This window comes from Chiloscyllium plagiosum, chromosome 5 (assembly GCF_004010195.1).
Source record: "Chiloscyllium plagiosum isolate BGI_BamShark_2017 chromosome 5, ASM401019v2, whole genome shotgun sequence".
Taxonomy (NCBI): Eukaryota; Metazoa; Chordata; class Chondrichthyes; order Orectolobiformes; family Hemiscylliidae; genus Chiloscyllium; species Chiloscyllium plagiosum.
Genome location: NC_057714.1, coordinates 7,246,645 through 7,259,342, shown reverse-complemented (window position 1 = coordinate 7,259,342; position 12,698 = coordinate 7,246,645). Strand labels below are relative to the sequence as shown.

The 12,698-nt window shown below is 36.3% G+C and overlaps 1 protein-coding gene across 2 annotated transcripts in view; it reads left to right on the top strand.

Annotated features, from left to right (window-relative positions):
* tax1bp1b (Tax1 (human T-cell leukemia virus type I) binding protein 1b) overlaps positions 1-12,698 on the top strand; it is a 101,253-nt gene that overhangs the window by 74,046 nt on the left and 14,509 nt on the right. For both annotated transcript variants that reach the window (XM_043689537.1, XM_043689538.1), the window contains exons 13-16: positions 4,107-4,229; positions 10,963-11,058; positions 11,567-11,741; positions 11,907-12,058. In XM_043689537.1, the coding sequence (XP_043545472.1) occupies positions 4,107-4,229; positions 10,963-11,058; positions 11,567-11,741; positions 11,907-12,058 (546 nt within the window). The remainder of the gene's footprint in view (positions 1-4,106; positions 4,230-10,962; positions 11,059-11,566; positions 11,742-11,906; positions 12,059-12,698) is intronic.

The following is a 12,698-nucleotide window of genomic DNA, read 5'->3' as shown; positions in this document are numbered from 1 at the left end:
TCTAGCTTATCTCTCCACCCTTCAGGCTCTCTGCCTTTATTCCTGACGAAGGGCTTTTGCCCGAAACGTCGATTTTACTGCTCCTCGGATGCTGCCTGAACTGCTGTGCTCTTCCAGCACCACTGATCCAGAATTTGGTTTCCAGCATCTGCAGCCATTGTTTTTACCTCCACATTATTGTTCACTTTGAGGCATAGGGCCAACCTAATTGTTACAATCCCTAACCTTATTCAAAGTGCTGTGTAATCTTTTGCCTGTGATGACTTCAGAAAGCAATCTTCGTGGGACATTGCAACATTGTGATCTTCTAGTAGCAATCAAATTAACAACAATTAATAAATCAGTAATAAGCGATCTTTTAGGACACAAAACTCTTAATGGTAGTCTCAAAGTCAGTTTGAGGGAAAGCGTCTCTGGTTGGACACCATTGTCCTTGACTTATCAAGGAAGGGTTGTCTAAAGTGGACTGGAAAAATTGACCAAGGGGAAATTTAGTGAATGAGTAGTGGCAGATATTAAAACGGATATTTGATTGTGTGCAGAAGAAAACGATTCCCGTCAGTGAGTTGGATGAACCACCTTTTGTCAGTAGCCTGTCAAGAAAGAAGATAGGTTCAAACAATGGACAAAATTTGGGAAATGAAGTTTAATGTTGGAAGGTCTGGAGTCATGTGCTTTGGAAAGAATCAAAAAGCAGACTATGATTTATTGGGAGAGTGACTCAAAAAATGAAGCATGGAGGGGTCTGGGTATTCTTGTACATGAAATACTAAAAGTGAACTTACACATGTAGCAAGTAGTTATGGCAAATTGAAGTTTTGCCTTTAGTGCTTGAGGTTTGGAGTCTAAAAATAGAGAGGTCTTATTTCACCCAAGAGGTGTGAGTAGGGTACTATGTACAGTTTGGTATTCCTATTTAAGAAAGGATAAACTGGCATTGAAGGCAGTTCAAAAGAGATTCAGGCTGACTTCTAGGGTGAAGGGCTTGGCTTTATCAAAAACAATGAAACAGGTGAGGCTATTATTCATTCCAGTTTAGAAGAATGAAGGGTGATCTGATTGAAGTGTACTAGATTCAGATGGGCTTGTCAGGGTAGATATTGAGAAGATTTTTCCACTAGTGGGGTATTTTTAATAAGGGCTGAAAGTTTTGGAATGAAGGGATACTCATTTAAAACTGAAATGTGAAGGAAATTCTTTACCCCAAAGAGTTGTGGAGCTTGGTAGATTATTAAAATTTTGGAGCTGAGGGCTGTGAAGGGCTGACATAAAAGAGGAGTTCATACCTAGGGCAGATCAGCCATGATATTTCAAATGGACAGGCGGCTTAAGGAGTGGATTCATCTTTCTTATTGCCTGTGTTTTCATTTAAATTTTTTATGGCCTATCATTGATTTTGCGCATTGAAGACTTTTTGTCCATTGGGCAGTACTACGATCTACCATCTACCATGCCTACAAAAAACACCTGCATTTGGTTAGGTTAAAATCTTCAAAAACAAAGGTGTCCCATTGGTTTTCCCAAACCATGCCTGATTCCTAGCTCTCCAGTTGATGTTTGGTGCCCAAGTCTGACCCATCTGTCACTTAGTTACCACCTTGCAATCACTATCCCTTTTTAAATGTAGGAATTAACCTTACATTAACCTTACTTATTAACCTTTTAACCTTATTTTAAGGTTAATAAGTAAGCAACAGTTCTATGAATGGTAACAACTGAGACAATATAGAGTTCAGGGTGGGGCTCCTTTATTAAGAAACAATTGCAGATTCCACTTTATGTTCAACTGAAATGTTGCTAGCAAATTAAACTTTCACAAGCACAATACCTTTAGGTAACTGGAATTTATATTGCAATGAGTTAGGATGCCATAGTTTCATTTTTTCCTGTGACTCATCCATTCTACTGTCTGAATGGGTATTTCACAAAACTAATTTAGACAGTCTCAAGCCCTGTTTCTAATGATCTCAGCTTAAAATTGCACATTGAACAGGCATTCCCAATTTCATTCCGAGATGTTTTAGGAATAACTGCTGTGGAGGAGGATTGCAGCAGAGATTATTGCAAGGGCAAGTTCCATGTCAAAGGTCGTCTCTGATAGACTGAAAAGCTTAGCTCTAACATTGGATATTCTTTGAGTAACGGTTCAGATTTTTCGTAGAATGCAGAATAATCTTGTATCAACTTTGAGACAGCCTTCTCTTATCATTTCATAGGGCTAATATTTAGGAACAACTCCAATCAATTGCAAAATACTGACAGAATAGAGTACTGTAACAAGTTGTACAGCCTATTGTGGGTGATTTTTAAATTACAGTATTTTCAAAAGTATGCATTTTCAGTCATGGTAGTCAACACTGTTGTGGTCTATGGTTTGTGTATGGCTCTTTGAAATAGTTATGCTTCTGATTTTAATTGAAATTGCAGCAAATTGGCATAAGTTTTGCCTTTTTTTTCATATATTGGCAAGTGTTAACAAACTTGAACTTGGGCAAGTGGAGTTTTGGATGGAGGGAACATTAATTTCTCACTTTATTTCCTAAATTTCTCCTAGTTTCTTTCCATTTCTGAAGATGTGTGCTTTTACTTGCTATGATTCAATGTGACTCATCATTTTTTCTCAATCCTCTTCCAAATAATTACCGTGAATCAGGTTACTAAGTGTCAAATTGCTGTTAAGTATTGACCAAATATTAAAAGGCCCATTTCTGTATTAAGCTAATAATTATTGATCGCTTGTAGCAGGGATCATTATATAACAGTCGAACGTTACAAGTCTGCTTAACTATCAATCCCACATTTCTAAAATTCCCTCTGTGCTGTTGTGCTGTAACCACCTGGAGGTACATAGAGATCAGGGACAATAAGATGAATTCGATGCACTTATCCTTAAGTCTTCTGTTATGAAAAATGTCCAGAAGGTTATGTCCCAGTAAATACTGTTTATAATGTGGTAGATACTGTTGTGCAATTTCAGCAAAGGGTTTAGATGATTAACTGGTATAACTTTTTGCAAAAACTTGCAAAGCTCTCAAAGCTTAACTTCAAGGACTTCCCTGATCTTCAACCAAAATTTACAATGGATGATTGAGAGAATCCTCAAGGGTAGAAATCAGTGGGTTTTTTTAATTCTCCACATTCATATCTAGAAATGTTTTGGTTCAGATAACTGATCTGTAAGACTTCCAGATCTTTGATTTTAATTGTCAAATCTAAAGAGGTGTATCAGTGTGGTTGATGTAAATTGCTAAATGAGATATGATTGCCAGTGGTAATCTTGTAAATACTTATTCCATTATGGTCATGATATGTAATTTTGGGATTTGGATGACATAGCAAATCTTTGAATGAAAACTTGGTGTTGAAGCAATAGAGCTTTATGTATGGATTGAAAGACATGGGCAGGGACATGACAAAGAGTATTCTTACTATATTCTCTATGCCTTATGTGATTGTATCCATTAAAAGTGAATGTTGATGCAGTCAGCTTAAATTTAATGTTGGAGAAAGTGAGGACTGCAGATGTTGGAGATTAGTATTGAGTGTGTGGTACTGGAAAAGCACAGCAGGTCAGGCAGCATCAGAGGAGCGGGAATATCGATGTTTCGGCAAAAGCCCTTCATCAGGAACATCAATTCTCCTGCTCCTCGGATGCTGCCTTACTTGCTGTGCTTTTCCAGCACCACACTATCGACTTAGGTTTAATGTTAACTGGTTGAATGGGATCCCGAGTTCTCTGATTGGATGGCTGTGGAGAGGCACCTGGCCGAAGTTGTTAATGTTTTTAGATGAGAAAAATAACTACCTTTTTAGGGGTCAAGCAGTATTATAGGATGTTTTGTTGTTAGCAGTTAAAGCAACTGCTCAGTTACATAGATTTTAGAGATCGATTCTCTGTTAAGGGCATTTCTGTCCTTTTCCCTGAGATGAGAGAAAATCTTCTGTGTTGGAATAATAGAATTGTGTAAATGTATTATAAATTGTTTATGACAGTTCGTGCATCCTGAAATAACTTTTTTTAACCAAAGCTACAAATGGGAAATGGAAAGAACTTTGTCTGATGTACTTCCTTTTGACAATATTTTTTGCCTGTTGTCTTTTATCAGGAAGAGAATGAAAGAAGTCAGGCTTTTGCTGAAGAACTGGCTTACATCCAGCAAAAATTAAAGCAGCAGTTAAAAATAAACAGTGACCTAAAACAAGAAGCTGCAGAGGACATTCAGTATAAGGTAAAAACCATTCAACAGCATTCAAAACAGAAAAAATAATAGGTCAGTGTTGAAGATCTAAATTGTGCACAATTTGAGTTGATTGTGACAAGATTTTGCTTTGAAGGCGGAAAAGAGAAAAGTAACATTTATTAATATTAGTCACCACTTGATTTTGAAACTCAACAGCAGCATATAATTTACACACATCTATATTTGGAATTCTAAATCACTCTATTCTATGGTGTTTTGGTGTAACTTTTATTGAAACCTCCTATTGAGGTGATCAAGAACATTTCTTCTTAAATTCTTTTGTATCTGTCATACTAGCACCCAGCATAACACTGATGTAGAACAAAGTGATTACTCTTTGTTCATACAATAAATAGTTCTAAGTTAGCTGAATACATTTATTGCTTTCTTTTGCATCGGTTTGCTGGTTTTCCTTCTGTTTTCTATCTAAGTTTACATTATAAAACTATTAAATTGAATTATTTATGATATGATGCCTATAAGATTGATATATGAATATTCCTAATATATATTGTAAAGCCATGTCCCTTTGAACTTCAAATAATACTCTGTAGTTCATACTAAGATTTTGACTTTTTTAAAATTGGTTTGTGTTTAGAGAGAAAATTTAATGCTCTACAACTGATGTGAAGTACAGTTGGTTACAGATTTGTGACTGCAGTTTAGAGATATTCTAATAATGAAATCTTCACTGATGTCAATATATACATCTGAAGTATGTTAGCTTAAATGTAGATTTTTCAAAGTGTTTCGATACCAATGCATTAAGGAATCCAAATATCCTGGCGGAGTGCAACCTGTTTGATACATTTGAATGAAAATTAAGTTAAATCAGGATGGAAAATGGATTTTATGAAAAGGGAAAGACACTTTATATGTTTAGTGTGAAGTACAAGTTATAGTACAGTAGTGATTTTAAATTTTGAAATGACAACCCAATAATTGTCATACTTTTTAAAGAATTATCAGTTTCTATTCCTTTCAGTATTGAGCAACTAATCTGCAAGTTAAGTTCAATGCCCTTCAATTCTCACTGACCCAACACTTCCTGGCAACATAATACAAATTGGCACATGCTGTTATTGGTTGTCTTCAACCCAGAATCTTGTAGCAAGAGATAATCTTGAGTCTGAGTCATTGCAAATTGCTGAATAACTCGTGATGCTACATTATTTCCCTAGGGTGAGCGATTTCAAGACTTGGGGGCATATATTTAAGCTGAGAGAAGAAAGATTTTAAAAAAGATATGAGGTGGAAATTTTTTTAGCAGAGTTGTTCGAGTGTGGAATGAACTTCCAGAGGAAGTGGTGCAAATGGGTACAGTTACAGTGTTTAAAAGGCATTTAGAAAGTACATGAATGAGAAATGTTTGAAGGAGTATGGGCCAGGCACAGACAGGTTGGGACTCGTTTAGTTTGGGATCATGATCAACATGGACTATCGGACTGAAGAGAAATCAAAGTTTCTGTGCTGTATGACTTTGACTCCATTTTAGCCACGTCATGGATTTAAGGAATAGCTAGATTTGCCCCATCATTACAAATGAATTCAATAAAAGTCTGGAATTAAGAGTCTAATGATAACCATGAATCCATTACCAGTTGTTAGGAAAACCCACCTGGGTCACTTACGTCCTTTAGGGAAGGATGCCGCTGTCCTTACCTAATATGGCCAACATGTGACTCTAGAAGCATAGCAATGGAGTTGACTCTAAACAGGCCTCTGAGCAATTAGGGGTGGGCAATAATGGCTGGTGATTCCCTTATCTTGTGAATGAGCAATTTAAAAAAAATTGTCAAGAGCATGATGAGACTGCCATTTTAACATAAGTTAAATGAGTGGGCAAACATGTGGTGGCTGGAATATATAAGGTGAAAATTGAGTCATCCATTTTATCAAGAAGATTGCCAAAGCAGTACATTATTCAAGTGTAGAGATATTGCCAGACTCTGTGGTACAGAGGGATTAGATTGTATGGGTACGCAAATGAGGAAAACTAACCACATAGGAACATCTAATGGCTATTGTGGAAAATGGTATGTTGGTTTTTAATGCAAGAGGATTAAGAGTGTAAGAAATAGAAGTGTTGCAACAGCAGTATACAGACTTAGTGAGACCGCATCTGGAGTACTATGTACAGTTTTGGCTTCCTGTATCAAAGAAGGTGAATCATTTAATTATAATCAGTTCAGAGAAGATTCACTTGACTGGTTCTTGGGCTGAAGGATTTAGTGAGGAAAGGTTGAGCACTTTGGGTCTGTGTCCAAGAGAGTTTGGAAGAATGAGAGGGGCTCTTAATGAATTATACAAAATCTTGAGGGGGCTTGCCAGAATGGATTCTGAGAAACTTTTCCCCTTTGTGGGATAAGGAGTGGAGAAAAAGAGACCTGAGCTTAAAACTGGTCATCCATTTAACACTGAGATGAGAAACTTGCTTGAGAAGCCAAATGGCCCACTTTTTTTCTATCAAGGGATATCGTGTAAATTACCACAAGCTACCTTTAATTCAGTTACTTATCAAGCAATCTCACATTTCAATCAAATACTGAAACAATTATTTAAATTTTATTGCATGTAGCAACCAAAACAAGATCCCTCAAGTAAGCAAGTTAAGCCTCAACTTAGCTAGTACCTGACTAATGGCAGAATGTTTTTCACAATTGCGTAGAAGGAATTTGACTTTAAGGGCCGTTTCATTTCTATGGTTGGGATAGAAATCTCATGTGAGAGATTAAAACAAAGAATTAGGAAAAAGCTGGGCAGAGATTTGGGAGATGGCAGCACATTCACAATGAAGAGGGAAGAGATGCAAGTGATAAGACAGCAATTTCCAAGGGGTAAGGGGGTCAGTTTATACATTTGAGTGAGAGTGGGGACACCTCCTGATGAAGAGAAACTATTATATGGGGCCAGGAGTGGAACTTGGATGGTTAACAGTTTAAATGGGAATAAGTGTCGAGAGTAAACAGGTGATCAGTCTCATGGGCAAAATGAATTGGGAAAACATGGCAGGAGTGGAGAGAAAAATCTAGAGAAAGAAGTGAGTCCAGGCTACTACGATGGAGAACTTTATAGGAAGCTTGGTTGAAATGAAAGGAGACGTTCCCAAAGGAGGTGAGGGAGGGCTTTTAGGGGGGAAGAGGTAGGTATTTTTGGCAGTTGCCTATGTGGTACGTAACATTTAGAAATGTTACAATTAAATTATTTTTGTAAGTGTGCTGCTGCTTTCATTTTTTAAAAATTTAAACCTAAACTGATTGAATCTGAAATAACTCCTTGTACAGCACATGACAAATTCTGAATAATTTTAACTCCCCATTCACTTTCTGTATTCACTTAAATGAAGGAATTATGGTAGACTATAAATATAATTTCTACTCATTTTTTGGCAAACTAAGATATTATCAGGCTGATGTAACAATTCACCTGATTTCAGGGTGTGGGGAAAATGTTTGAAAGTATTTAAAATTTCCTTAATTGAATATTATGTAATGTGGACATAATTGAGAGATGTTTTACTTGCTTTAATTCCATTAAAATTCAGTAAAACATATAGCAGGATGCATTGACTCTTTCCATTAACTATGAGCATACGCAGTGTGCAGACTAGTTTTAAAAATGAGGAAATAGTTGTACTAAACCAAAAGTTTATAGCTGGTTGTTTTCTCTTCTAGAGGGTAATTAGTTTAACATATTACATTGGATTAGGGATGAAAAGAATAAAACATTGAAAAAGGTTAGTTATTTGAAAAAAGTACATTCAAAGATGAATATCGACGAATTTGTGAACCTCTGTTAGTGGTTTGGCAATTAGACAGTTATCTTCAAGAAAATGCACAGAGTTCAAGGAGGAATGGAAGAATGTGATGCATTGTACTAAAATTGCGGCTGGAGATAAATGTGTTTCATGGTACGTGCTTGAAAATTTATATATCAACAAAATTGAATATCTAGTTCATAGCAAACAATTCACAATTAAAATCACACTATTATCTGCTTTTGTATGCAGAAATATATTTCAGTTTGGTTTTAAAAGGACTTAGATTACTTGGAAAGCATAATGTCATCTGCAGAGGGCCCTTTTCTTTAATGTGTAACAGGAAATGAAGTGGAGCTCAGAATCAGACAGGAATGTATCCCTGAGCAATCTTCCTCCATCAAATTTGCCACGCAGTCTGTAATATACATTCTCTATTTTCCTTCAGCAAACTCCGTGGAATGAGGTTATTATGGCAGGTTGAGGGGCAGCTTGTCTCTGAAAAATTGCAAATTTTAAAAGCTTCATATCACTGCCCAGTTCTTGAAACCTTCCAAAGTCCTTCACAGATGAAGTGGTATCACTGTTCTCAAAGATACTTTTGCAAAGCAAGTTCACCCAGTTAGATTTGGAAAATGTTAGAGGTACTAAGTATTTCTGGCATATCTGTGGAATTAGTTAACTTTTTAAGTTCATGATCTTTGCAATCAAACAATTGACAAATCAAAGTGTTTTCTCTCTCTACAGATGCTGCCTGATCTGTTCAGTACTTTTGGCTTTTTCTGTCTGTATCTTAAATCTTTGGTATCATGTTGTCTTTTCTAAATGATCATCTGATCTGTTCTGGTGATGGTTGAAGAATGAATTTTGGTCAGGGAGAACCCTTGACCTAAATTGTTGTTGGATTAGCAATGACTTACAGATGGTTAGTTAATGGTAGTTGAATGTCAGACCTACATAAAGCATTGCTGCATTGGGAATGTGATGTAGCGAATAGGATATGTACTGCCTAATAAAAACAATTCAAGAACTTACAAATATTAAGCCTCACCATAGACGTGTGGACCAAAGGAAGGAAAGTTGCATAGAAGGCGAAAGACTGGGGAACAGAATTCCGGATGGAATACAAAAGAGGAGATTTGAGAAGTAGAATGAATTAAATGGAGTTGTTTGTAAGTCAGAACAAGGAATTTGAAGTTAATATGTTGAAGGAATGAGAGCCTGCTTGATAACTGCAACTTTTACTTATATAATGTCTCTTTCATAATAAAACTCCCAGTGTCCCTCACAGGAGCATTAAGAACAAAATATGGCACCAGGCATCAAAGGGAATATTAAATCAGATAACCAGAGCTTGGTTAAGGAGATCAGTTTTAAGGAATGTCCTAAAGAAGGAAATTGATGTTTAGTGTCACTATGGATTTTGTCTTGAGCGGTAGTTTTTTAAAGTTTATGGTGAGTAGGTGATGTGAGACCAGGAAGGAAAACATGCAGAGTAGTTAATGCAAACATGCCTTAAAGATTTTATCAGTGGAGAAGCTGTTTGTGGATAATGTTATAGTGCTGATGGACAGGGCATAAAATTTGAGGCTGAACTCTGGGTTCAACAGAATATTTAAAACTATAAAGGACCTGGATTTACTCTGAGCTTTGAACAAATGGCTCCAACCATTAATGGACTTGCATTTGCTTGTAGACTTTCTCTGGGATTTTTCATGGTAAGTTCTGTCAGCCAACTATCCAAAAGGGGTTTGATGTGATTTTGGACTAGGTAACAGTTTTGGACACACGAGTAGTCAGATCTAGATGCAACCAAAGCATGAATGAGGATTTCAATAACAGAAGAACTGAAACAGAGGCAAATTTGAGCTATGCTACGATGACGGAAATAAGCAATCTTTTAGTTTTGTTTTGTTTTATGATCTGATATGATATCAAAATTGCTAACAGCCTGATTCAGTCTCAGACAGTTGCCAGGTAGGGATATGGAAGAAATAGCAAGGTGGATAATCCGAAGTATAGTTTACGGAATATTTCTGTTCATTTGATAGTGGATGTCAGCTGAGCAGAATGATCATTAGGCATCTTTCTGCCACATTACGTAATCCCAGTTCAGGCCACAAGTTTGAAATGATAGACAAGTAGTGTCAAGTAGATTCCACAAAACTCGGATCTTTTACTAACTTTAAAAGTAAAAGTTCTAAACCAGATTCTGCTGTTAACCTAAATTATAGCTTGAGGAAAACCTACTGGAGACATCTGATGTGCACCAAATTTCCAAGCTTGTACTCATTCTCTGTCATATGCGTGTCTCATCACCTCCAGTTTGTGCTTCACTTGTGGTAAAATCAGCTGCACTACAATACCTGCCAGTAAGATTATCATATAAAATATTACTGAGATGAATTAGCTTCATGTTCTTTGATTTGCTTCAGTTCTTTATTTAAGAATGGAAATTTAAGTGTACATTTCTCCAGTTTTAGCTTTCTTAATGTTTTATTTGGTACTAAAATATTGTCTACCTTAGGATGTTCATGTTTATATTAACTCCAGTACATTAAAGTGTCTGGTGTAGTCTGTTGCAAAACTGGTCCCACTGACCACTCCTGCAGCTTTTGGGAGAGCTGAGCATTTTAGAAAGCAGTTTCCACATTTAATTGTGCGTGTTTGTGGTCCCTCGAAGTTTCTGTAAGATTTGCACTTAGTCTCATTCTTATTTTGTAGTAAAATCTGATGTGATATATTTTGGTTGTGTCTGTGATATTGCATGGAAATAGAATCAAGTCATGAAAGAGTGCACAATGTCCTGACTCCAGTGAAAGCACTCCCATGGTCTATGCTCCCTTTAAAATTTTCTCCAATTGTTATTTTAAGTACTTAACACAATCGCTTTACAGTACTTTTAAAGGAGTATTGAGGTGGAACACAAATTCCATCAGTTTTGTTTTGCACTTTTTTTGGCAGGTTCTCCTTTTGGAAAAGGAGCAGGAAGTAAAGGAACTTAAAGCAAAATTGGCAATTGTTGACAAGGAGAAGGAAATCCTGGAAGAGCTGAATAAGGCAAGTGACTCAAATAGTTTTCTTGTATGATTTCTGAGAAATGAGTCCTTTAGTAAAATTGTATTGGGCAATTCTCAAAATCAGGACATATTTTTACTTTCCTATATTCCCTTTGTCTCCACCCTCCCCATCCCACCCTACATTGAAAAATTTGGGTCATCTTGGAAAAATGTTGGTGTATTTATTAGTATACATATCATCTGAACTGCCGAAGAATCTTTTATGATTTTATCATGCGTATTGTGGAACCATGTTGTATGTAATGATGTAAATTATAAATATATTTTGTAAAAGTGAACATTTTGCTTGCACGTGAGTTCAGATATTGAATTTTAGTCATGTAATAAATCTAAACAGGAAGTAAGTGGATAGCCTCATTTTGAATTGATATTTCTCATAGGGTTTGTCTAAATGGTTTTGAAGTTTGTAGCTTCGTATTACAAATTACTCTTTAGTTTAACTCGAGACATAAAAATTATCCTATAGCTAACTGCTTTCCCTCTCTTAGGAATTTTCAAGGGAGGTATGTAAGCATGAAGAAGAAGAGCAAAGTTCACCAAGTTCAAAGCCTCCGGATACACCAATATTACAATATCCAAATCCATATTCTTCAGATCCTTCTGTTGTACCTGTGAAACAACCTGGATTGAAGTTTGGAAACCCTTATGCAGAGTCTGGTAGAGGTTGGTGCTAGTTGGGAGCAGCCCCTCGACATATTACTTTAGTTTAATAGTAATCTAGAATGAATTTATTTTTAAAATTGTACTTGGTACTTTTTCCTACTAAACTAACATTTGCTGTAATTGTCAGCAAATTAGTTCTCTTTGTCTTGATGTATTTGATTTCAGATGGGACAGATGGAGCACTTTATCCTGATGATATCCGTAGAGTGCCTATTGGGGTTCCTGCTTGGGGATTGGACAGTACAGTGGTCTGCAGTCAACCTTCTCGCAACTTTGGTAGACCAGATGGACTTGAAGATCCCAATGAGCTTATTAATGCAAGTGTTAATTGATTTTCATTTGATCTTAATAGAGATTTTGATCAGTTTGCTGTAACAGAAATTGTTTTGGCGTATCATTAATTTTGGACCTGGTGCAGCAACAAAATTACCTAATGCCAGTCATGAGGATTTGCTTTGTTGATTGATCTTTACATATAAGAATATAAATAAATGTAGTAGTGAAGTGTCATTAATACCACTCATACATCATGCATCTCATAACTCACCATAATTAATTTGTCTCATTCATGCTCAGTGTCATGGTGTTACATTGGCTAAAAACAAAGTTTTGTCTTGTTAATTATTTAGTTAAAAATGGTTGAGGCAGTGTCATGGGTTAACTTTTCCGCAGAAATACTTAATTCTTTATTATGCTGTAAAAAACTAAGAAACAAATTCATCAAAGATAATTTGCATTTATATATGGTATATACACTGGAGTATTCCACACTTAGAATTTCCGCCATTACCTTAAAATTCAAGGTGCTTAATTTGATAGTCCCAGAAAATAAGCAAAGGTAGCAAATAGGAGGAGAAAGTGAGGACTGCAGATGCTGGAGATCAGAGCTGAAAATGTGTTGCTGGAAAAGCGCAGCAGGTCAGGCAGCATCCAAGGAGCAGGAGAATCGACGTTTCG